Source organism: Scyliorhinus torazame, chromosome 27, assembly GCF_047496885.1.
Source record: "Scyliorhinus torazame isolate Kashiwa2021f chromosome 27, sScyTor2.1, whole genome shotgun sequence".
Lineage (NCBI taxonomy): Eukaryota > Metazoa > Chordata > Chondrichthyes > Carcharhiniformes > Scyliorhinidae > Scyliorhinus > Scyliorhinus torazame.
The window spans coordinates 18,934,434-18,956,278 of NC_092733.1; the positions used below are offsets into that span (position 1 = coordinate 18,934,434).

The 21,845-nt window shown below is 52.8% G+C and overlaps 1 protein-coding gene across 2 annotated transcripts in view; it reads left to right on the forward strand.

The window, feature by feature from the left end:
* LOC140403272 (AP-1 complex subunit mu-2) overlaps positions 1-15,664 on the forward strand; it is a 46,425-nt gene extending 30,761 nt beyond the window's left edge. Inside the window, exons 7-12 of one of the 2 annotated variants that reach the window (XM_072491058.1) lie at positions 961-1,103; positions 3,473-3,544; positions 5,732-5,890; positions 6,511-6,636; positions 10,288-10,363; positions 12,651-15,664. In XM_072491058.1, the coding sequence (XP_072347159.1) occupies positions 961-1,103; positions 3,473-3,544; positions 5,732-5,890; positions 6,511-6,636; positions 10,288-10,363; positions 12,651-12,673 (599 nt within the window). In that variant the 3' untranslated portion in view covers positions 12,674-15,664. The remainder of the gene's footprint in view (positions 1-960; positions 1,104-3,472; positions 3,545-5,731; positions 5,891-6,510; positions 6,637-10,287; positions 10,364-12,650) is intronic. The other variant, XM_072491059.1, reaches the window with a different exon arrangement.
* The last annotated feature ends 6,181 nt before the right edge of the window (positions 15,665-21,845 follow it).

Here is a 21,845-nt window from a genome sequence, read left to right on the forward strand (position 1 = left end):
ACAGGATTAGACCGAGTAGATTCAGAAAGAATGTTCCTGATGGTGGGGGAGTCCAGAACTAGGGGTCACAGTTTGAGGATAAGGGGCAAAACCTTTAGGACTGAGGTGAGGAGAAATATCTTCACCCAGAGAGCGGTGAATCTGTGGAATTCACTCCCACAGAAAGTAGTTGAGGCCAAAACGTTGTGTCATTTCTAGAAGGTGCTATTCTCCACCGCCCCCCCCCCCCCCCCACCTCTGAGCGGCGATTCTCCGGCCGGATGGGCCGAGCGGCCGCTACGACACAGAAGGTTCCCACCGGCGCTGTCCACCCCTGGTCGCTGCCGGCAGGAACTCTGCAGGAACGCTGGGGGGGGGGGGGGCGCGGCCTGTTGGGGGAGGGGGGGGGGCTCCTTCACCGGCGTGGCCTCCGATGGGGTCTAGCCCGCGATCGGGGGCCCACCGGCCTCTTCCCCCCCCCCCCCCTCGGGCCTACCTCCTTCCGCGCGCGGCCCCAGAACACCGGCTCCATGTTGGTGAGGGGCCAGCGTACGTAAGACGTTCCCCGCGCATGCGCAGGATTGGGCTGCCCCAACTGCGCATGCGCAGGTTGGCACGGCGCCCATTTGGCACCGCATAAGGACGCTGGAGCGGCGTGAACCGCTGTGGGGCCAGAATAGGTCGTGTCCGGGGCCTGTTTGCGCCGTCGTGAAATGCAACGGCGTTCACGACGGCTCGAACACGTGGCCTCAATATCGGAGAATCCCCCCCCCCCCCATAGCTGTCTCTCTCTTTCTCTCTTTTCTTCCATGCACATGCTCTCTGTCCCTCTTCTTGCTCCCTCTTTCACACTCTCACTTTCTTCTACCTCTTTCTCCATCGCCTTTAATGCTTCCTCTTAGAAATTAATTAGGAGAGATTTCTGGACGCCTGTTGCCTGATTTCGGTTGTTGTTAATTCTTTTCTGTCTCCCTGGTTTAGGAGGCAAGAGTAAGGCTGTTGAGATGGAGGACGTGAAGTTCCATCAGTGTGTGAGACTCTCTCGATTTGAAAATGACCGGACAATTTCCTTCATACCCCCGGATGGAGATTTTGAACTGATGTCTTATCGACTGAACATCCACGTGAGTGAGAATGTTTTAAATTATTATTTTTTCATTCTCTCCGTTTTCCGTGTAAGGGCAGAAGATTATGAAGTGGGTCAACTTTTCCTAAATGTTCTGTCTGTGCAGAAACCTCACTGGAGCTTTGCTTGGGGTGTTCCATGGTTGACTGCCCTCAGCAATGAGGGAAAATTAACCATTGTGAGTTCAATCATGTAACACGGCAACTGTAACAATTCTTTTATTTAACCTCTATCGTGGGCTTTAAGAGGAGGTCTTATAGGGGTAATGGGTTGATGTCTCTGCCTCTGAGCCGGGGTCGAGTCCCATCCCAGGACTTGACAGCTGAGGAAGGTGGGTTCATAACGCAGCCAAACGGGTTGAGTGTCAACATGCAAATTCTTCCAAACGCACTAATGGCTGGTGATGTGTGCAGGAGAGACTCCTGGTCTGCCACACTTGATGTGGAATGGTGTCCCCTTAAGGTATAGGCCCCTAGCGACAGACTTGCGGCCTGTTGCAGGGATGACAGCTATGGAAACGGACGGACGTCTGTATTGGTGCAACCACTAGGTTGGGGTAGAGAATTGGAATGGTCTTTAAGGCTATGACATGAAATCATTGATTGGTGACAGCACAGCCATGGTTAAAAGTGGCAGCACAGAGTTGGAGAGAGAGTGAGCCTGAGGGGGAAGTGCTAGAGACCGACATTTCGAGCCATTTACTATATATCTCAGTCCTCCATTTTGTAGTCAAGGCTCCAATTATAGATTTGGCTTGAACTCCCGCGGCACACCTCCCTCACTTTGGGTTTTCACTTAAGTGGAGGTGGAAAGCCCAAGTCCCCGTTCCACTTTGCGATGGCAACTCCAGGACAGTCAAACCCTCATTTTCCTGAGGAAGACTTTTGTCTTCAACCTCTTGCCAAGGCTCCTTTGGCTGCAACTTCCAAACCCGCAATCCCCATTGGCTGGAAGGGTGATTGATGCCCGAGAGCATCATCACCTGCAAGTTCCCTTTCAAATCGCACACCATCCCAACTTTGAACTACATCACCGTTCATTCCCTGTCGCTGGGTCAGAATCCTGGAACTCTCTTCCTATAGGGTGTACCTACGCCACATGCTGAAGGAGGTCAAGAAGGCAACTTACCACAATCTTCCCCTGGGCAATTGGTACCGTGTTGTGTGTGCCTGCATGCCATTGTAATGTAAAGGTGCTCAGCAGAGCAAAGGTTGATGTGGTACTGGAGAATGGCACCACAGTATGCTGTATAGAGTCACATGGTAATAGACTCAGAGAACCATCTAGAAGGAGCCTGCATGGAGACAGCAGCACCATTCTTGGCAGTAACTGGGGATCTGCACATCTTTAAAGATGTCCACTGAGTAGGGCGGCATGTGGCGCAGTGGTTAGCACTGGGACTGCCGCTGAGGATCCGGGTTCGAATCCTGGCCCTGGATCACTGTCCGTGTGGAGTTTGCACATTCTCCCCATGGCTGCGTGGGTTTCACTCCCCACAACCCAAAGATGTGCAGGGTAGGTGCATTGGCTAAATTGCCCCTTATTTATAAATTTAGAGTACCCAATTCATTTTTTCCAATTAAGGGGCAATTTAGCGTGGCCAATCCACCTACCCTGCACATCTTTGAGCTGTGGGGGTGAAACCCACACAAACAGGGAGAGAATGTGCAAATTCCACACAGCCAGTGACCCAGAGCCGGGATAGAACCTGGGACCTCGGCGCCGTGAGGCAGCAGCGCTAACCCACTGCGCCACCGTGCTGCCCTTGGCCACGCTAAATTGCCCCTTAATTGGAGAAAAAAATAATTGGGTACTCTAAATTTATTTTGAAAAAAGATGACCACTGAGGTGTTCGTGTTTGAACATACGAGTCTCAAGATATCATCCTTGAGCCGCCAAACAAACCCATAACCCCGGGGATAACAAATGTTGGCCTAGCCAGGGATGCTCACCTCCCAAGAATGAACAACAGGAGCGTACTCTACCGGAAATGGTAGCCGAGGCAACGTACCAAGGGCATTCTGGTGGAGATGGGAGGGCTGGAGGCTGAGTATCTACAAATAATAATAATCGCTTATTATCACAAGTAGGCTTCAATGAAGTTACTGTGAGAAGACCCTAGTCGCCATATTCTGGCGCCTGTTCGGGGAGGCCGGTATGGGAATTGAACCCGCACTGCTGGCCTTGTTCTGCATTACAAGCCAGCTGTTTAGCCCACTGTGCTAAACCAGCCACTGAAGGGTTAAAAATGCAAACCTGGATTTTTGCAGCTGCCCTGACCCAGGGGCATTCCTCTCCTAGAGCAAGCACAGTCTAATGTGATATGGAAACTGAATTTAAAAAGCTCTCTTTATTTTAAAAATTTAGGTAAAACCTCTAATTTGGATTGAATCAGTGATCGAGAAGTTTTCTCACAGTCGCGTGGAATATATGATTAAGGTAAAAGAAAACTCTTCAATTCCAATTAATGGATATTAAGTGACCAATTGAAAACAACCTTCCCTTCTTCTTTATTGAAGCTGCTATGGTTCTTTTTCCTGGGAAATTTGTTCTCTTGTTGCTGAATCCCACACCCCTTCCTCCCATTGCGTAGAGTCCTCCCTTGTCCGATGGTTGCTATTCGCAGTGTATCACCATGGGGCAAGACCGGGCCCCATGCCCCGAGAACTACCTCGGGCAGCGCGTTGATTAAACTCCTTCTGTCGCTGCTATTCGGCACCAGACTCCTGCCATCGAGCCGGATCAGCTGACCAACACCGTCTTCTGTTCCTCCCCCCTGCAGTCAAACGAATACTCACCACGTCAGCCCATCTCCAGCCCATGTACCACAAAACTGCTCATTTTTTCCAATTAAGGGGCAATTTAGCGTGGCCAATCCACCTACCCTGCACATCTTTGGGTTGTGGGGGCGAAACCCACACAGACACGGGGAGAACGTACAAACTCCACACAGACAGTGACCCAGAGCCGGGATTGAACCTGGGACCTCGGCGCCATGAGGCAGCAATGCTAACCCACTGCACCACCGAGCTGACCCCACAAAACTGCTCTTGTCTCCGTTTCGCTTTCCACCAGCTAAGTTTGGCTTTATCGAAATGTTTTTAAAAATAAATAAAAATAATTTTGATCTGATAATATTCCTGGGAATGACTTGAAATATTTTACTGTACTGAAGGTGCTCTATAGAGATTGAAGGACAGTAATTTTGTCACCTCTACCGTCCAATCTGAGGTTAAATATTGGGAGGGTATTGGCTACAGAAACAGTGTCTCTCAAAGCAGTCTTTGTGCCTTAAGTAGGTTAATTTTAAGTCTTTCGGTTTTTTTAAATTTAGAGTACCAAATTATTTTTTTCCAATTAAGGGGTAATTTAGCGTGGCAATCCACCTACCCTGCACATCTTTGGGTTGTGGGTAGGGCAGCACGGTGGGACAGTGGTTAGCATTGCTGCCTCATGGCGCCAAGGTCCCAGGTTCAATCCTGGCTCTGGGTCTCTGTCCGTGTGGAGTTTGCACATTCTCCCCGTGTTTGCGTGGGTTTTGCCCCCCACAACTCAAAGGCTAGGTGGATTGGCCACGTTAAATTTCCCCTTCATTAGAAAAACTGAATTGGGTACACTAAATTTATTTTTTAAAATATCTTTGGGTTGTGGGGGTGTGACCCACGGAGACACTGGGAGAATGTGCAAACTCCACATGGACAGTGACCCAGGGCCGGGATCGAACCCGGGTCCTCCGCGCCGTAGGCAGCAGTGCTAACCACTGCCCCAACCTGCCGCCCGTTGTAAATCTTTGTTAACAATTAGAAATATTTCCACATGTACAGTAAAGGGTTCATGCAAGGAGCTCTCTCCATGTCTAAGTCTACACACGTCTCCATAAAGAGTAATCGTTTTTAAGAAGTTACCGTCTCGGGTCGAGCAGCTTTGGGAGACTAGACTATCCCATAGAACCCTGTCCAGACCCCAACCACACGATGAAGCATTAACCTCAGCCCGAACGAGGATCGAACCCTATGCTATTTACAGCTACTGTGTACACAGCGGGAATTCTGCTTGAGATGGGAACTGCTCCTTCCTGCAGATCACTGATACTCAGTCAATGTGATGCAACACGGTTATTACATCAGCATCATGTATTCTCCCGGTGTTAACCCTTCAATGCGCCAGCAGACTCTGCTTCTGCCTCCCAAGCCCAAGTGGAAAGGGAGAGACAGAGGGGTAGATGTTCCGGTCCCAGCCCTGGGTCTCACGGGAATCGTCACGGGCGGGGCTGGATAATTTGACAGATCTTTTAAAGGTCCGTCGACCTCGGGCGGGAATTCCAGGTCTTCGGCAGGGCCCGGCCGCAGAATCCTGCCCATAAAGGAAATAATTCTTTTTTTTTTTTTTTGTAGTACAATGGTCCGGCATGTACAGGGTTAATGTGGGGCATGATGCCCATGTTGTTGAATACCCACCCAGCATGTCCTATCCGGGTTCGTCCATGAAGGGAGGTGGCGACGTGAGTGAGATACCGGGGGGCTGCCACTGCAAGAGGAGTTTGCTAACTTTAGGACATGGGGAGAGAATTCCTCAGAGGTCAACCAGCTGATGATAAGTTTGTTCTCCTCCCCCGCCCCCTTACAGGCCAAGAGTCAGTTCAAGAAGCAGTCCGTGGCCAACAATGTGGAGATCGTTGTCCCGGTGCCCAGCGACGCAGATTCGCCCAAGTTCAAGACCAGTATGGGCAGTGCCAAGTGGGTTCCTGAAAACAACACCGTGGTGTGGACCATCAAGTCCTTGCCTGTGAGTGGCACTCGTTACGTCCAATGTGGCAAACCCTCTGCTCCGTGGGTGGCATTCTCACCTCTCTTGTGAGTCAGATGGTGGCGGGGTTTGAGCCCTATCCCAGAGATTTGAGCCCATGATCCAGGCTGGCACTCCGGTGCCAGTACCGGGGGTGGTGGGGCGCTGCACCGTCAGAGGTGCCATCTTCCGGATAAGACCAATGCCTCATCGGCCCCCTCGGGTGGATGTAAAAGGTCCTACGGCATAATTTCAAATAAAGGAAGGGGAGTTATTGCAGTGTCCTGGCCGTGTCACTTTTTTAAAAAAAACCCTGATGATCTGGTCATTATGTTGCTGTTTGTGGGAGCTTGCTGTGCGGAAATTCGCTGCAGTGTTTCCTACATCGCAACAGTGCCTATCCTTCATTGGCTGTAAAGCTCTTCGGAATGTCGTGAGTATGGGAAAAGTGCTACACAAGTCCAAGTCTTCCTTTTACAAAGGGAATATGAGAAAGGATAGAGATTAGAGTAGATAGCACTGGAATAAGTGGAGTGGAGTCATTTCTAATTGTTCGGTGTTCTAGTGGAAATCGTTCTTTCAGTTTTCGCACCTTTCCCTCTCCCTCTTTTTTTGGTCAGGGTGGAAAGGAATATCTAATGCGGGCTCACTTCGGCCTACCGAGCGTGGAGAATGAAAACGCTGAAGGAAAGCCTCCGATCTCGGTGAAATTCGAAATCCCGTACTTCACGGTATCTGGGGTGCAGGTCAGTGCTAATGTGCGATTGGCTGCGGAGGTTGTGTGGGGGGGGGGGTATAGCCATGCAGGTGCAGCAGGCGGCACAGTGTATGTTGGCCTTCATTGTGAGAGGATTCGAGTACAGGAGCAGGGATGTGTTGCTGCAATTATACAGGGTCTTGGTGAGGCCACATCTGGAGTATTGTGGGCAGTTTTGGTCTCCTTCTCTGAGGAAGGATGTTCTTGCTCACGAGGGAGTGCAGTGAAGGTTTACCAGACTGATTCCTGGGATGGCGGGATGGATGAATGAGGGAAGATTGAGTCGGTTAGGATTATATTCGCTAGAGTTCAGAAGAATGGGGGGGGGGGTGGAATCTCATAGAAACCTATAGAATTCTGACAGGACTGGACAGGGTAGAGGCAGGAAGGATGTTCCCGATGGTGGGGGGTGTCCAGAACCAGGAGTCACAGCCTGAGACTACGGGGTAGACCATTTAGGACTGAGATGGGGAAGTTTCTTCACCCAGAGAGTGGTTGGCCTGTGGAATTTATTACCACAAGGAGTAGTTGAGGCCAAAATGTTGCATGATTTCAAGCAGCAGTGAGATATAGCACTTGGGGCAAAGGGGATCAAAGGATATGGTGGTGGGGGGGGGGGGGGGGGGGGGGAATAAAGTGGGATTAGGCTATTGAGTTGGATGATCAGCCATGATCATAATGAATGGCCTCCTCCAGCTCCTATTTTCTACATTTCTATATTCACTGAAGGGTTGGAAAAACCCATTCTCCGAGCCCTAGGGTCAAGCGGCAAACATCCTGGACAACCCATGCACTTCAGCATTTCAACCTGCACCCGGGGACCAGGAGCAAGCCATTCAGCCCCTTGAGCCTATTCTGCCACCAAATCAACGAAGGGCCGAACCCCACATACCTGCCCGCCCTTAATGGCAGCACGGTAGCATAGTGGTTAGCACAATTGCTTCACAGCTCCAGGGTCCCAGGTTCGATTCCCGGCTTGGGTCACTGTCTGTGCGGAGTCTGCACGTTCTCCCCTTGTCTGCGTGGGTTTCCTCCGGGGGCTCCGGTTTCCTCTCACAGTCCAAAGATGTGCAGGTTCGGAGGATTGGCCGCGCTAAATTGCCCTAAGTGTCCAAAATTGCCCTTGGTGTTGGGTGGGGTTGCTGGGTTCTGGGGATAGGGTGGAGGTGTGGGCTTGGATAGGGTGCTCTTTCCAAGAGCCGGTGCAGACTCGATGGGCCGAATGGCCTCCTTCTGCACTGTAAATTCTATGATCTAATACCCTTACTTAACGGAAATTATCCATCCCAGATTTCAGATGAACATTTGAGCCAGCGTCGACTGCTGGTGTGGAAGAGAGTTCCAAACTTACTGTGTGCGGAAATATTTCCCAATATTGTTCCTGAGACGTCCAGCTTTAAATTTTAGATTAAGTCCCCCTAGTCGTGGTCTCGAAAGCCGGCAAAAATAGTTTATTTCTATCTATCCTCTCTGTTCCCCATAGTAACTTCATTGCAGTGTTAATGTAAACCTACTTGTGACACTAAAGATTATTATATATTGGATTGAAAAGAGGAAGATTGCTTAACGTTTCCACCTGCGTCCGTACCTGGTTAACCGTTCCTCGTTTGCGTTCATCGTCTTTTGAAACCCAAGTATGCCGCCATTTTGTCGCTGCTGCTTGACTCGTCTTATCTCCTCTCCTCATGGTGGTGTCCTGCACTTTGACCTCCAGCCCCTCGCCCAGGTTTGTCGATGATTCAGCTTCAGGCAGCAGGTTGACGGGGGGGGAGGTGGGAGGCTTTGTGGTGCAGTGGGGGCGGCGTCCCTCCCTCTGGGCCAGAAGCTCTGTGTTCAAGCCCCACTCTAGGACTTGTTGATCGTGTTGAACAGACCGATAATCAACATGGGTGTCTTGTCGGCACATCCCCCCCCCCCCCCCCCCCCCCACCCCCTCGCCCCCAAAGGGAGGGGGGTAAAAAGTGTTGAATATACTCTCTTTCAATAAAACCGGGAGGTGTAAATGATTACAGCTCCAGGGTCCCAGGTTCGATTCCCAGCTTGGGGCACGGTCTGTGCGGAGTCTGCACGTTCTCCCCGTGTCTGTGTGGGTTTCCTCCGGGTGCTCCGGTTTCCTCCCACAAGTCCCGAAAGACATGCTGTTAGGTGGATTGGCCATGATAAATTACCCTTCGTGTCCAAGGAGGTTGGATGGGGTTATGGGTGTCCAGGGAGGTTGGATGGGGTTGCTGGGTTACGGGTGTCCAGGGAGGTTGGGTGGAGTTGCTGGGTTACAGGTGTCCAGGGAGGTTGGGTGGGGTTGCTGGGTTACGGGTGTCCAGGGAGGTTGGGTGGGGTTGCGTTGCTGGGTTACGGGTGTCCAGGGAGGTTGGGTGGGGTTGCTGGGTTACGGGTGTCCAGGGAGGTTGGGTGGGGTTGCGTTGCTGGGTTACGGGTGTCCAGGGAGGTTGGGTGGGGTTGCTGGGTTACGGGTGTCCAGGGAGGTTGGGTGGGGTTGCTGGGTTACGGGTGTCCAGGGAGGTTGGGTGGGGTTGCTGGGTTACGGGTGTCCAGGGAGGTTGGATGGGGTTGCTGGGTTACGGGTGTCCAGGGAGGTTGGGTGGAGTTGCTGGGTTACGGGTGTCCAGGGAGGTTGGGTGGAGTTGCTGGGTTACGGGTGTCCAGGGAGGTTGGATGGGGTTGCTGGGTTACAGGTGTCCAGGGAGGTTGGGTGGGGTTGCTGGGTTACGGGTGTCCAGGGAGGTTGGGTGGGGTTGCTGGGTTACGGGTGTCCAGGGAGGTTGGGTGGGGTTGCTGGGTTACGGGTGTCCAGGGAGGTTGGATGGAGTTGCTGGATTACGGGTGTCCAGGGAGGTTGGGTGGGGTTGCTGGGTTACGGGTGTCCAGGGAGGTTGGATGGGGTTGCTGGGTTACGGGTGTCCAGGGAGGTTGGGTGGGGTTGCTGGGTTACGGGTGTCCAGGGAGGTTGGGTGGGGTTGCTGGGTTACGGGTGTCCAGGGAGGTTGGGTGGGGTTGCTGGGTTACGGGTGTCCAGGGAGGTTGGGTGGGGTTGCTGGGTTACGGGTGTCCAGGGAGGTTGGGTGGGGTTGCTGGGTTACGGGTGTCCAGGGAGGTTGGGTGGGGTTGCTGGGTTACGGGTGTCCAGGGAGGTTGGGTGGGGTTGCTGGGTTACGGGTGTCCAGGGTGGTTGGATGGGGTTGCTGGGTTACGGGTGTCCAGGGAGGTTGGATGGGGTTATGGGTGTCCAGGGTGGTTGGATGGGGTTGCTGGGTTACGGGTGTCCAGGGAGGTTGGATGGGGTTATGGGTGTCCAGGGAGGTTGGATGGGGTTGCTGGGTTACGGGTGTCCAGGGAGGTTGGGTGGGGTTGCTGGGTTACGGGTGTCCAGGGAGGTTGGATGGGGTTGCTGGGTTACGGGTGTCCAGGGAAGTTGGGTGGGGTTGCTGGGTTACGGGTATGGGGCAGGGGTGTGGGCTTAAGTGGGGTGCTCTTTCCAAGGGCCAGTGCAGACTCAATGGGCTGAATGGCCTCCTTCTGCACTGTAAATTCTATGTCTGTGTCCTGGGAACCTTGCGCCTCTTCAAATTGAGCACTACCCCACTCCACCGGGATGAACCTTTGCCTTTCCTTTGCTTCATAGGTGAGGTACATGAAGATTATCGAGAAAAGTGGCTATCAGGCCCTGCCCTGGGTCAGGTATATAACTCAAAGTGGAGGTGAGTATTTCCTTGCTGCAAGAGAGAGACGGGGTTTAAATTTCAAACACCGGGTTCGGTGTGTCTGGACATATTTTCCCATCTGATTAGGAAGCTCGAGAATGTGCAACGTGTCTTTGTGAACCTGTTTTATGATCTCATTCGATGAGGCTCCAAACCAAGTGCTCAGTCACACAGAAAGGACACCTCCCATTTCTTTTTGAAGAAATGCACAATACTGCTGGGAGAATGGTTCCCCCCCAACAGCGGAAACCTACAGCTTCACCGGTGAGGCTCTCCGATCACCTACCCGTGACCTTCAAGGACCCTGTAGTCCCACTGGCTCCAGGTCATAGAGGTTTCAGAGGACGGGAAGAGGCCCCTCGGCCCATCGTCTCTGCACTGGCCATCAAGCACCTATCCTAATCCCATTTTCCAGCTCAGCCTTGTTTGGTGCCCATCCAAATGGTTCTTAAACGTTACGAGGATTCCCGCCTCTACCACCCCTTTCAGGCAGCGAGTTCCAGATTCCCACCCCCCTCTGGGTGAAAAGGCTTTTCCTCAAATCCCCTTTAAACCCCCTGTCCCCTTGCCTTAAATTTCATACCCCTGCTTCTTGACCCCCTCCGCTAAGGGGAAAAGTTTCTTCCTGTCCACCTAAAAATTTTGTACACCTCAATCAGGTTCCCCCCTCAGCCTTCTCTATTCCAAGGAGAACAACCCCGACCTATCCAGCCTCCCTTCATAGCTGAAATGATCCAGCCCAGGCAACATCCTGGTGAATCTCCTCTGCACCCTCTCTAGTACAATCACATCCTTTCCATAGGTTGCTGCAGCAAAGACAATCTCTTCAGACCCCAATGGTCATCACAGAAAGAGAGCGAGCGAGCGAGACCCCTTCACTCAATTTGGGATGCATTTAAGTCCTGTGTGAGAAAGTATATTGTACTAACTCTGCTTAACGTGGGGCCTTCTAAATTTTTCTGTATAGGGTTGTAACCTCTGGGATGAACTCCCTTGGTCTTCTTCGCAATCGTGGCTGTGGGATCGTTTTTATATGTCATCCAAAAGACGGCACCTCTGACAGTACGACACCCCGCCAGTGCTGCACTGGAGAGTCAGCCTTGAATTTTGTGCTTCAGGTCTTGGAGTGAGACTTGAACCCGACTCTGACTCCGCAGCAAGAGTGCTGCCCACTGAGTCACGGCAGGCGGGTGTCATGCCTGATCTGACCAGCACTTTCTTCCCTGCTTTATCCCCCTGCTCTGCCTTGCCTGAAGGTGCTGAGGGATTCTGGGACACGGCCCCCGTGCGGTGCTGGACTCGATCTTTCTCGAAGCCTGAGAGACCATGCTTTGCCAGAGTTGACAGCGGCCCCCGTCCCATCCGCTGTGGGCTTCCCCGACGGCAGAGGGTACAAGCGACACAAAATCCCGTAGACAGCGGAGAGACCAGAAGTTCCCTCCGCCAGCCAATGGCGGTCCAGCCAAGGCGGACCGCTTCCGCTTCCGGAAAACACCACAGCGGGGGGCAACGGAAAACCCCACCCGTTGCCCTGAGGATCCAGGTTCGATCCCGGCCCTGGGTCACTGTCCGTGTGGAGTTTGCACATTCTCCCCTGTGTCGTTTGTTTAATATACATTTAGAGTACCCAATTCATTCCAATGAAGGGGCAATTTAGCGTGGCCAATCCACCTACCCTGCACATCTTTGGGTTGTGGGGGTGAGACCCACGCAGACATGGGGAGAATGTGCAAACTCCACACAGACAATGACCCAGAGCCGGGATCGAACCTGGGACCTCGGCGCGGTGCTAACTAATGCTGCTCTTTCTCCCTGTGTTTGCATGGGTCTTACCCCCACAACCCAGAAAGATGTACAGGGTGGGTGGATTGGCCACACTAAATTGCCCCTTAATTGGGGGGGGGGGGGGGAAAGAATTGGATACTCTAAAAATGTATTTTAAAAAACAAACAAGAAAGAAAATCCCGCCCATTGAAGATAATTTTCAGCGTTAGGTCGATTGTCTGACTGATTGAGATCAGCTGACAGCAGCACGGAGCCGATCACAGCCTTGTGACGTCATGGTCGGTGATGTGCCAGCACCTCACATCATTGCGGAACCAGTAAGTCACGGCGCGGAGGAGTGAGGGGCAGGAGACGCACACAGACCTTTAGCAAGCTGGGAACTCGCGATCGGGGCTGACCAGTGTGAATCGCTGTGAATCTGATGGTTAAGAAAAAAAATTTTGGCAGCCGAAACCTAGTCTGAACGGGCTGTCCTGTAACTCTGCTTCTTATTTTACAGATTACCAACTCCGAACACATTAACAGCCGGGACAACTCGAGAGATGCCATTCGCTATTTTTTTCCCCTCCCCCCCTCTCGTACGGAGAAACCAAGTTACTTCTTCCCATATGTCCCAGCGTCTTCCATCATCCAATCGAAATCTGTCCTGGTCTGTTCATGTATTCTCGTAACAACTGGTGTCCCTGTCACCTTATTGAATAAACGGTGAGGTACTTTGTGGAACTAGCCCCGATTTAACTTCATATGAGTGTACAAACATACGAATCAGGAGGCCACTCGGCCCCTCAAGTCTGCTCCTCCAGTCAATAAGTTCATGGCTGATCTGATTGTAACTGCAACCCTACATTTCCTGCCGACCACCTCTTTCCCCCCCCCCCCGCATATCTCCGGTTATCAGGAATCAACCGTTGATCAATTCACGCAAGATAGTGATTTAACAGCGATAGCAGGAGGCCATTCAGCCCCTCGAGTCTGTTCTGCCATCGAGCTCGACCACAGCCGACCTGTGGTTCGACTCTACCCACTCACCTTTGCTCCGCATCCCTTCGACGTCCTTCCTTACCGAACAGGAATCACCAGTCTTGAAAATCCCGACTGCGCCGCGATCTTTCAGGGAGAAAATTCCAGATTTGGGATGGATGTCGTGATGTTTTCAAATTTGAGCCCCATTCTTCCTTTATTTTTGGAAAGAATAGGAGAGATTTGGAAGTGAAGAAGGTGATTTCAGTGGAGGTGACCACGGAACGGTCAGGTCGGACGCCGAGAGAAAGTATCTTCTTGTGGCCGAGGGCCTAACCAGAGGCCGAGGATGTAAGCTAGTCACAGGAAATCCAGGAGGGACTTCAGAAAAGTCCTTACCCAGAGGGAGTGAAGCAGATGGTTTAGATGCTTTTAAGGTGGGAGGGGTAGCGTTGGATAAGCAGTTAAGGGAGAAGGTAACAGGGTTACGATGGTAGATTAAATGAGGAAAGGTGGGGGGGGATTGAGTGGCGCATGACCAACAGCGTGGACTGGTTGGGCTGAATGGGGAGCCTCCACATTTTTAATTTCAAGTTGTCCACCATCATCATTCTTTCTCCCTCTAGGTCTACCTCCCTCTATTCTATCTCCCTGTCACCTCTTGCACTCCTTCGAAGGTGGTCGATCCGACCTTGTTCTAGACTATATTCACTAACGCCCTTCACCCCCCCCCCCCCCCCCACCCCCCCACCCTCCCGCTCCACCATCCTGAGGACTTTGTCGTTTCTCTTGTGTTGCCTCCCGCTCCGTACTTCTCCAGTGCCACCTTTCGCAAGTCTGCCGTTTCTTTCTGCTTTCCTCAAGGACCGCATAACAAGACAGTCCGAATGACCATCTGGATAATTGGGCCTGGGAAAGGTAAATCGCGATATCATATACTGAAGATGCATCGAGCCACAGGCTGTGAATTTTCATGTTCATTTTGGAGAGGGGTTATTAACGACTATGTGGGTTTTTCGGCCTAACTGCCTCCATTTGGGCCTCTTTCCCACCTTACTTCATCCCCCACCACCCTGTCCCCAAACATATTCTATTCCTTTCTCTCTCATGTGTTCGTCTAGTTTCCTCATAAAGACATCTATGCTATTCACCGCCACTCCATGACTAACTACTCCCCTGAGTGAAGACGTGTATCGGTCGTATTAGTGACTGGCTCGAATTTATGATCTCCAGCTTTGAATTTCCCCGCTTTATAAATCTTTGAAGACCTCTATCAGGTCACGACTCAGCCCTCCCTTCTCTTTAGGGTGGAGAGTCCCAGTCCGTTTCATCTTCCCCGCTGGCTATCTATCCCTGCTCTGCTTTCATCAGTAAGGGATTCGAGGAATTTGGGGATAAGGCGGGAAAGTGGAGTTGAGGATTGTCACATCAGATCAGCCATGGTCTCATTGAGTGGCAGAGCAGACACGATGGGCCGAGTGGCTTACTTCTGCTCCTACATCTTATGGCCTTATCCTTGTGAATCTTTCCTGCACCTTCTCAACTGCCTCCATCTGCTTGATAATAATAATCTTCATCAGTGTCACAAGTAGACTTACATTAACACTGCAATGAAGTTACTGTGAAAAGTCCCTAGTCGCCACATTCCGGCGCCTGTTCGGGTACACAGAGGGAAAATTCAGAATGTCCAATTCACCCAACAGCACGTCTTTCGGGACTCGTGGGAGGAAACCGGAGCACCCGGAGGAAACCCTTGCAGACACGGGGAGAACGAGCAAAATCCGCACAGACAGTAATCCAAGCCGGAATCGAACCTGGGACCCTGGCGCTGTGAAGCTATGCTATCGTGCCTCCCAGGACAATGTACAGTTCTCAATGTGACCTAGCCAAGGTTCTTTAGGTTTATCATAAATTCTCTTTCCACCCTACTTGTAGAATGAACCCTCGCGGTGCATTTGGATTTTTTTTAACATACTGGGTTCCCCCATGTTGCTCCTTCCTTTCCTGCTCATTTCCTGCACTCCATAGAGAATCCAGAGACACGCTGACCGGTTAATATCAACGCAAAGACCAATGCTCCTCCAGTTACCGGCCGCTCATCCCATCGAATCCATGCTGGCTCTCTCCGGGGCAACCCAATAAGCTCCACTCCAAACACTGCCTCTCCACCCAAGTGCAGCCAAATCTCACCCGTTAAAAGAATGGATTTGATTTATTCTCCTGGGTTTGGCTCGACAGAGCAATTGCATTATGTGAGATCTGAAATTGGGCTCGATAACTTTTTAAATTCTATCCTTGGCATGATATTTAGGTTGGAGAATTTCTCTGCTTTCAATGGTTGCCACAAGAAAATTATACGCGTGTGTGTGTGTATGACATGAATGGAACGTGTTTGATATTTTTTGTGACTAAAATGCCAGGAGCTTTGTAGTGTAACCAAAACCCTTTTTGTAATTTTGCATTGACTGATGAAGGGACTTGCATGTCCCTGAAAGTTAATGTCTTCGCCTTTTTTTGTAACGTCAGTTAATCTCAATAAACTCCTGAAAGGAACCTGCTGCTTTGCAACTGGATTATTGTCGCTCAAACCCACGTTTTATATATCTGCAATGAAAGGGAAGTCTGGGACCCAAAGGGCTTTATTCTGATAAGAATGTCAGACGTGGGAACAGCAGTTGACCACGTGTCTGCTCCACCATTCCGTACGATCATGGTTGATCTTCAACTCCTTTCCCACTGCTCCCTCATATCCCAACATGCGGCGACACTGGTTAGCACTGCTGCCGCATGGCTTCAAGGACCCGGGTTCAGTTTCGACCTTGGATGACTGCGCGGAGTCTGCACGTGCTCCCCCGTGCCTGCGTGGGTTTCCTCCGGGTGCTCCGGTTTCCTCCTGCAGTCCGAAGATGTGTAGGTTAGGTGGGGTTGAGGGGAAAGGGCGGGAGAGTGGGCCTAGGTAGGGTGCCTTTTCGGAGGGTCGGTGCAAACACGATGGGCCGAATGGCCTCCTTCTGCACTGTCAGGATTCTGTGTCCCTTGATTTTTCGAGACCCCAAAGATTCATCTCTCCCAAACTAGTCCAAAGATGGGCAGGTTAGGTGGATTGACCATAGTAAATTGCCATTCATGTTCAAAAAGGTGAGGTAGGGTTAGAGGGATAGGGTGGGGGCTTGGGCTTAAGTAGGGTGCTCTTTCCAAGAGCCGGTGCAGATTCGATGGACCGAATGGCCGCCTTCTGCACTGTAAATTCCGTAAATATACTCAATGATGGAACTTCCGCAGCCCTCGGCCAGGGTTTATGGGGGGGTGGGGGTGCTGTAGGTAGAGAATGACAAATGAAGAAATTACTCCTCATCTCAGTCCTAAATGAGCGACCCCTACATCCTGAGGGATTGTGCCCACGCCGTTTTCCACCCCCCCCACCGTGTTTTAGTTTCTCCAGTCGGTTGGATCCTCGCAGTCCCTCCACGCTATCACTTCCCATCAGAAATTCTTCAGTGAGGTCCCCTCTTGTTTTTCTGAAGTCCAGAGAAAAGTCACAATCCAAAGTTGCCAAACTCCAGCCTTGAGTCCTGAGGGGCCAGGGTTAGTCAAGGTGGAGGGTAATTAATTGTTTTTTTTTTTTAATTTATTCAAGGTTTTCATAAAATATCAATAACAAAATGAGAAAGAAAAAAGAACCCAACAGGGTTAAGTACAAAACACAATCTAAAAAAGCAACCCCCCCCGCCCCGCCTGTACATAAATAATAAATTAACATTAACACCCTGACTTAACACAACAGGTGTATACACCCCTCAGACCCTCCAGTGTAAATAACATAAACAAAAATAAAGTAAACCCCCCCCCCCCCCCCCCCCCGAGCTGCTGCTGCCATTGACCAATGTCTATCGTTCTGCCAGAAAGTCTAAGAACGGTTGCCACCGCCTAAAGAACCCTTGTACCGACCCTCTCAAGGCGAATTTCACCCTCTCCAATTTAATGAACCCTGCCCTATCGCTGATCCAGGATTCCACGCTTGGGGGCCTCACGTCTTTCCACTGAAGAAGAATCCTTCGCCGGGCTACCAGGGACACAAAGGCCAGAATTCCGGCCTTTTTCGCCTCCTGCACTCCCGGCTCCTCTGACACCCCAAATATTGCGAGCCCCCAGCTCGGTTTGACCCTGGATCCTACCACCCTCAACACCGTCCTCGCTACGCCCTTTCAAAATTCCTCCAGCGCTGGGCATGCCCAGAACATATGGGTGTGATTTGCTGGGCTCCCTGAGCACCTAACACACCTGTCCTTACCCCCAAAGAACCGGCTCATCCTTGTCCCGGTCATGTGTGCTCTGTGCAGCACCTTAAACTGTATGAGGCTGAGCCTCGCGCACGAAGAGGAAGAGTTCACCCTCCCAAGGGCATCTGCCCACGTCCCCTCTTCGATCTCCTCTCCCACTTGCCTTTCAACTCCACCACCGAGGCCTCCTCCTCCTCCTGCATCACCTGGTAAGTTTCCGAGATCTTCCCCACTCCCACCCACCTCCCCGAGAGCACCCTGTCCTGTACTGTGTGTGGCAGTAACCGCGGGAATTCCACCACCTGCCATCTGGCAAACGCCCTTACCTGTAAGTACCTGATGGTGTTCCCGGGGGGGGGAGCCCGTACTTCTCCTCCAGCTCACCCAAGCTCGCAAACTTCCCGTCCACAAACAGGTCCCCCAACTTTCGTATCCCTGCCCTGAGCCACCCCAAAAACCCTCCACCTGTTCTTCCTGGGGCGAACCGGTGGTTCCCCCGTAATGGGGCCCACTACGAGGCCCCAACTTCCCCCCCTATGCCGCCTCCACTGCCCCCAAATTTTGAGGGCCGCCACCACCACCGAGCTCGTGGTATACCTCCTTGGAGGGAGCGGCAGCAGCGCCGTCGCCAGCGCCCGCAGACTCGTACCCACACAGGACACCGTCTCCAGCCTCTTCCATGCAGCCCCCTCCCCCTCCATCACCCACTTGCGCACCATCGTCGCATTGGCGGCCCAGTAGTACCCACCCATCAGGGGCGACCTGATAGAGGTATACAAAATTATGAGGGGCATAGACAGAGTGGATAGTCAGAGGCTTTTCCCCAGGGTAGAGGGGTCAATTACTAGGGGGCATAGGTTTAAGGTGAGAGGGGCAAGGTTTAGAGTAGATGTACGAGGCAAGTTTTTTACGCAGAGGGTAGTGGGTACCTGGAACTCGCTACCGGAGGAGGTAGTGGAAGCAGGGACGATAGGGACATTTAAGGGGCATCTTGACAAATATATGAATAGGATGGGAATAGAAGGATACGGACCCAGGAAGTGTAGAAGATTGTAGTTTAGTCGGGCAGTATGGTCGGCACGGGCTTGGAGAGCCGAAGGGCCTGTTCCTGTGCTGTACATTTCTTTGTTCTTTGTTCTTTGTTACCCACAGAGGTTGGGCAGCGCCAGCCCTCCCCTATCTCTACTCCGTTCCAGGAACACCCTTCTCACCCTCGGAGTCCCTCGTGCCCACACAAACCCCATTATACTCCTGTTAACCCGCCTGAAAAAAGCCTTCGGGATAAACACGAGGAGGCACTAGAACAGGAACAATAACCGTGGGACCACCGTCATTTTGATTGTCTGCACCCTACCCATCAAGGACTGGCAATGCGTCCCACCTCTTGAACTCCTCCTCCATTTGCTCCACCAGCCTTGTAAAGTTAAGCTTATGCAGGGCCCCCCAGCTCCTGGCCACCTGGACCCCCAAATATCTGACGCTCCTCTCCGCCCTTTTTCGTGGGAGCTCGCCAATCCCCCTCTCCTGGTCCCCTAGCTGAACTACGAACAGCTCGCTCTTCCCCATATTGAGCTTGTACCCCGAAAAGTCCCCAAATTCCCTAAGGATCCTCATTACCTCTGGCATTCCTCCCACCGGGTCCGCCACATACAGCAGCAGGTTGTCCGCATAAAGCGACACCCTATGCTCCTCCCCACCCCGCACCAACCCCCTCCAGTTCCTCGACTCTCTCAGTGCCATGACCAGGGGTTCAATCGCCAGTGCGAAGAGATGGGGGGGACAGGGGACACCCCTGTCTCGTCCCTCGGTGCAACCGAAAGTACTCGGTCCTCCTCCTATTTGTGGCCACACTCGCATCGGGACCTCACACAACAGCCTAACCCACCTGACAAACCCCTCCCCAAACCCGAACCTCTTCAGCACCTCCCACAGGTACCCCCACTCTACCCTATCGAAGGCTTTCTCAGCGTCCATCGCCACCACTATCTCCGCCTCCCCCTCCCTCGCCGGCAACATGATAACGTTCAAAAGCCTTCGCACATTCGCGTTCAACTGCCTCACCTTCACAAACCCCGTCTGGTCTTCATGGATGATCTGCGGCACACAATCCTCAATCCTCGTGGCTAAGACCTTCGCCAGCACCTTGGCATCTACATTTAGCAAGGAAATCGGTCTGTAAGACCCACATTGAAGGGGATCCTTGTCCCGCTTCAGGATCAAGGAGATCAGTGCCCGGGACATCGTTGGGTAAAGCACCCCCTCCCTTGCCTCATTAAAGGTCCTAACTAACAGCGGGCCCAACAGGTCCATATATTTTTTATAGAACTCGACCGGGAAACCGTCCGGCCCCGGTGCCTTCCCCGTCTGCATGCTTCCTATCCCTTTGATCAGCTCCTCCAGCCCAATCGGGGCCCCCAGTCCCGCCACCAGTCCCTCTTCCACCTTTGGAAACCTCAATTGGTCCAGGAAACAGCCCATCCCTCCCTCCTCCCGTGGGGGCTCGGATCGGTACAATTCCTCGTAGAAGTCCCTGAAGACCCCATTGATGCCAACCCCACTCCGCACCACGCTCCCTCCCCTGTCCTTAACTCCCCCGATCTCCCTAGCTGTGTCCCGCTTTCGAAGCTGATGCGCCAGCATCCGGCTTGCCTTTTCCCCATACTCCTAGACCGCCCCCTGGGCCTTCCTCCACTGCACCTCCACCTTCCTGGTGGTCACCAGGTCGAATTCGGCCTGGAGGCTGCGCCTCTTCCTCAACAATCCTTCCTCAGGCTCTTCCGCATACCTCCTGTCTACCCTCACCATCTCCCCCACCAGCCTCTCCCTCTCCCCCTGCTCCCTCCGCTCCTTGTGGGCCCTAATGGAGATCAGCTCTCCCCTCACCACTGCCTTCAGTGCCTCCCATACCATCCCCACTCGGACCTCTCTGTTGTCGTTGGTCTCCAAGTACCTCTCCATACTTCCTCGGACCCGCTCGCTCACCTCCTCATCCACCAACAGCCCCACCTCCAAGCGCCACAGTGGGCGCTGGTCCCTCTCCTCCCCATCTCCAAGTCCACCCAATGCGGGGCATGGTCCGAAATGGCTATTGCCGAATACTCGGTATCCTCTACTCTCGCTATCAGCACCCTACTCAAAATGAAAAAGTTGATTCAAGAATAAGCCTTATGGACATGTGAGAAGAATAAAAATTCCCTAGCCCCCGGCCTTGCAAATCTCCAAGGGTCCACCCCTCCCATCTGGTCCATAAATCCCCTCAACACTCTAGCCGCCGCCGGCTTCCTACCCGCCCTAGACCTGGAGCGATCCAGAGCCGGATCCAACACCGTGTTAAAGTCTCCCCCCATTATCAGGTCCCCCACTTCCATCCTAGCCGGTTTACTCCCCCCATTGCACTTCCCCAAGTCAGCTAACTCCTTCTGACCCCGGCCACTCCCGCCTCCCCTTCGACTCCTCCCATTGTGTGGCACACCCTCCTCTCCCGCTCCCCATCAACAGGCTCTCCCCTTCCCCCCTCCGTTCTAAGCGCGGGAAACAATCCTCGCTTCCCTGCCCCGGCCCCCCCCCCCCCAGTCTTCGGCGCGGGAAAAAAGCCCGCGCTCTCCACCTACCAGGCCCAGCCACCAACCAAAACAGTACCCAACCCGCCCCATCCACCCTCCCCAACCCGAAAGAGAAAAACACAGAGAAAAAGAAACCCAAAACAATGCAAAGGCCCCCCCCCCCTCCCCCGAAACAAAAATAGGCATAACATATCCACCGCAGTCCCCAATCGCCCATCCCGACCCTCAGTCTGTGTCCAGCTTCTCGGCCTGAACAAAGGCCCACGCCTCCTCCGGAGACTCAAAATGATGGTGCCGGTCCTTGTAGGTGACCCACAGTCGCGCCGGCTGCAACATGCCAAACTTCACCCCCCTCCTGTGCAGCACCGCCTTCACTCGATTGTACCCGGCCCTCCTCTTCGCCACCTCCGCACTCCAGTCTTGATATATCCGAACCTCCGCGTTCTCCCACCTGCTGCTCCTCTCCTTCTTGGCCCACCTGAGCACACACTCCCGATCGACGAACCGATGGAACCGCACCAGCACCGCCCGCGGAGGCTCGTTAGCCTTGGGCCTCCTCGCCAACACTCTATGGGCCCCTTCCAGCTCCAGGGGCCCCTGGAAGGACCCCCGCTCCCATCAGCGAGTTCAACATGGTGACCACATACGCTCCCACGTCCGGCCCCTCCAGCCCCTCCGGGAGGCCCAGAATCCACAGATTCTTCCGCCTCGACCGATTCTCCATCTCCTCGAACCGCTCCTGCCATTTCTTGTGGAGCGTCTTGTGCGCCTCCACCTTTACCGCCAGGCCTAAGATCTCGTCCTCATTGTCAGAGATCTTTTGTCGAGCCTCTCGGATCGCCACCCCCCTGGGCCGTCTGTGTCTCCAGCAGCTTATCAATAGAAGCCTTC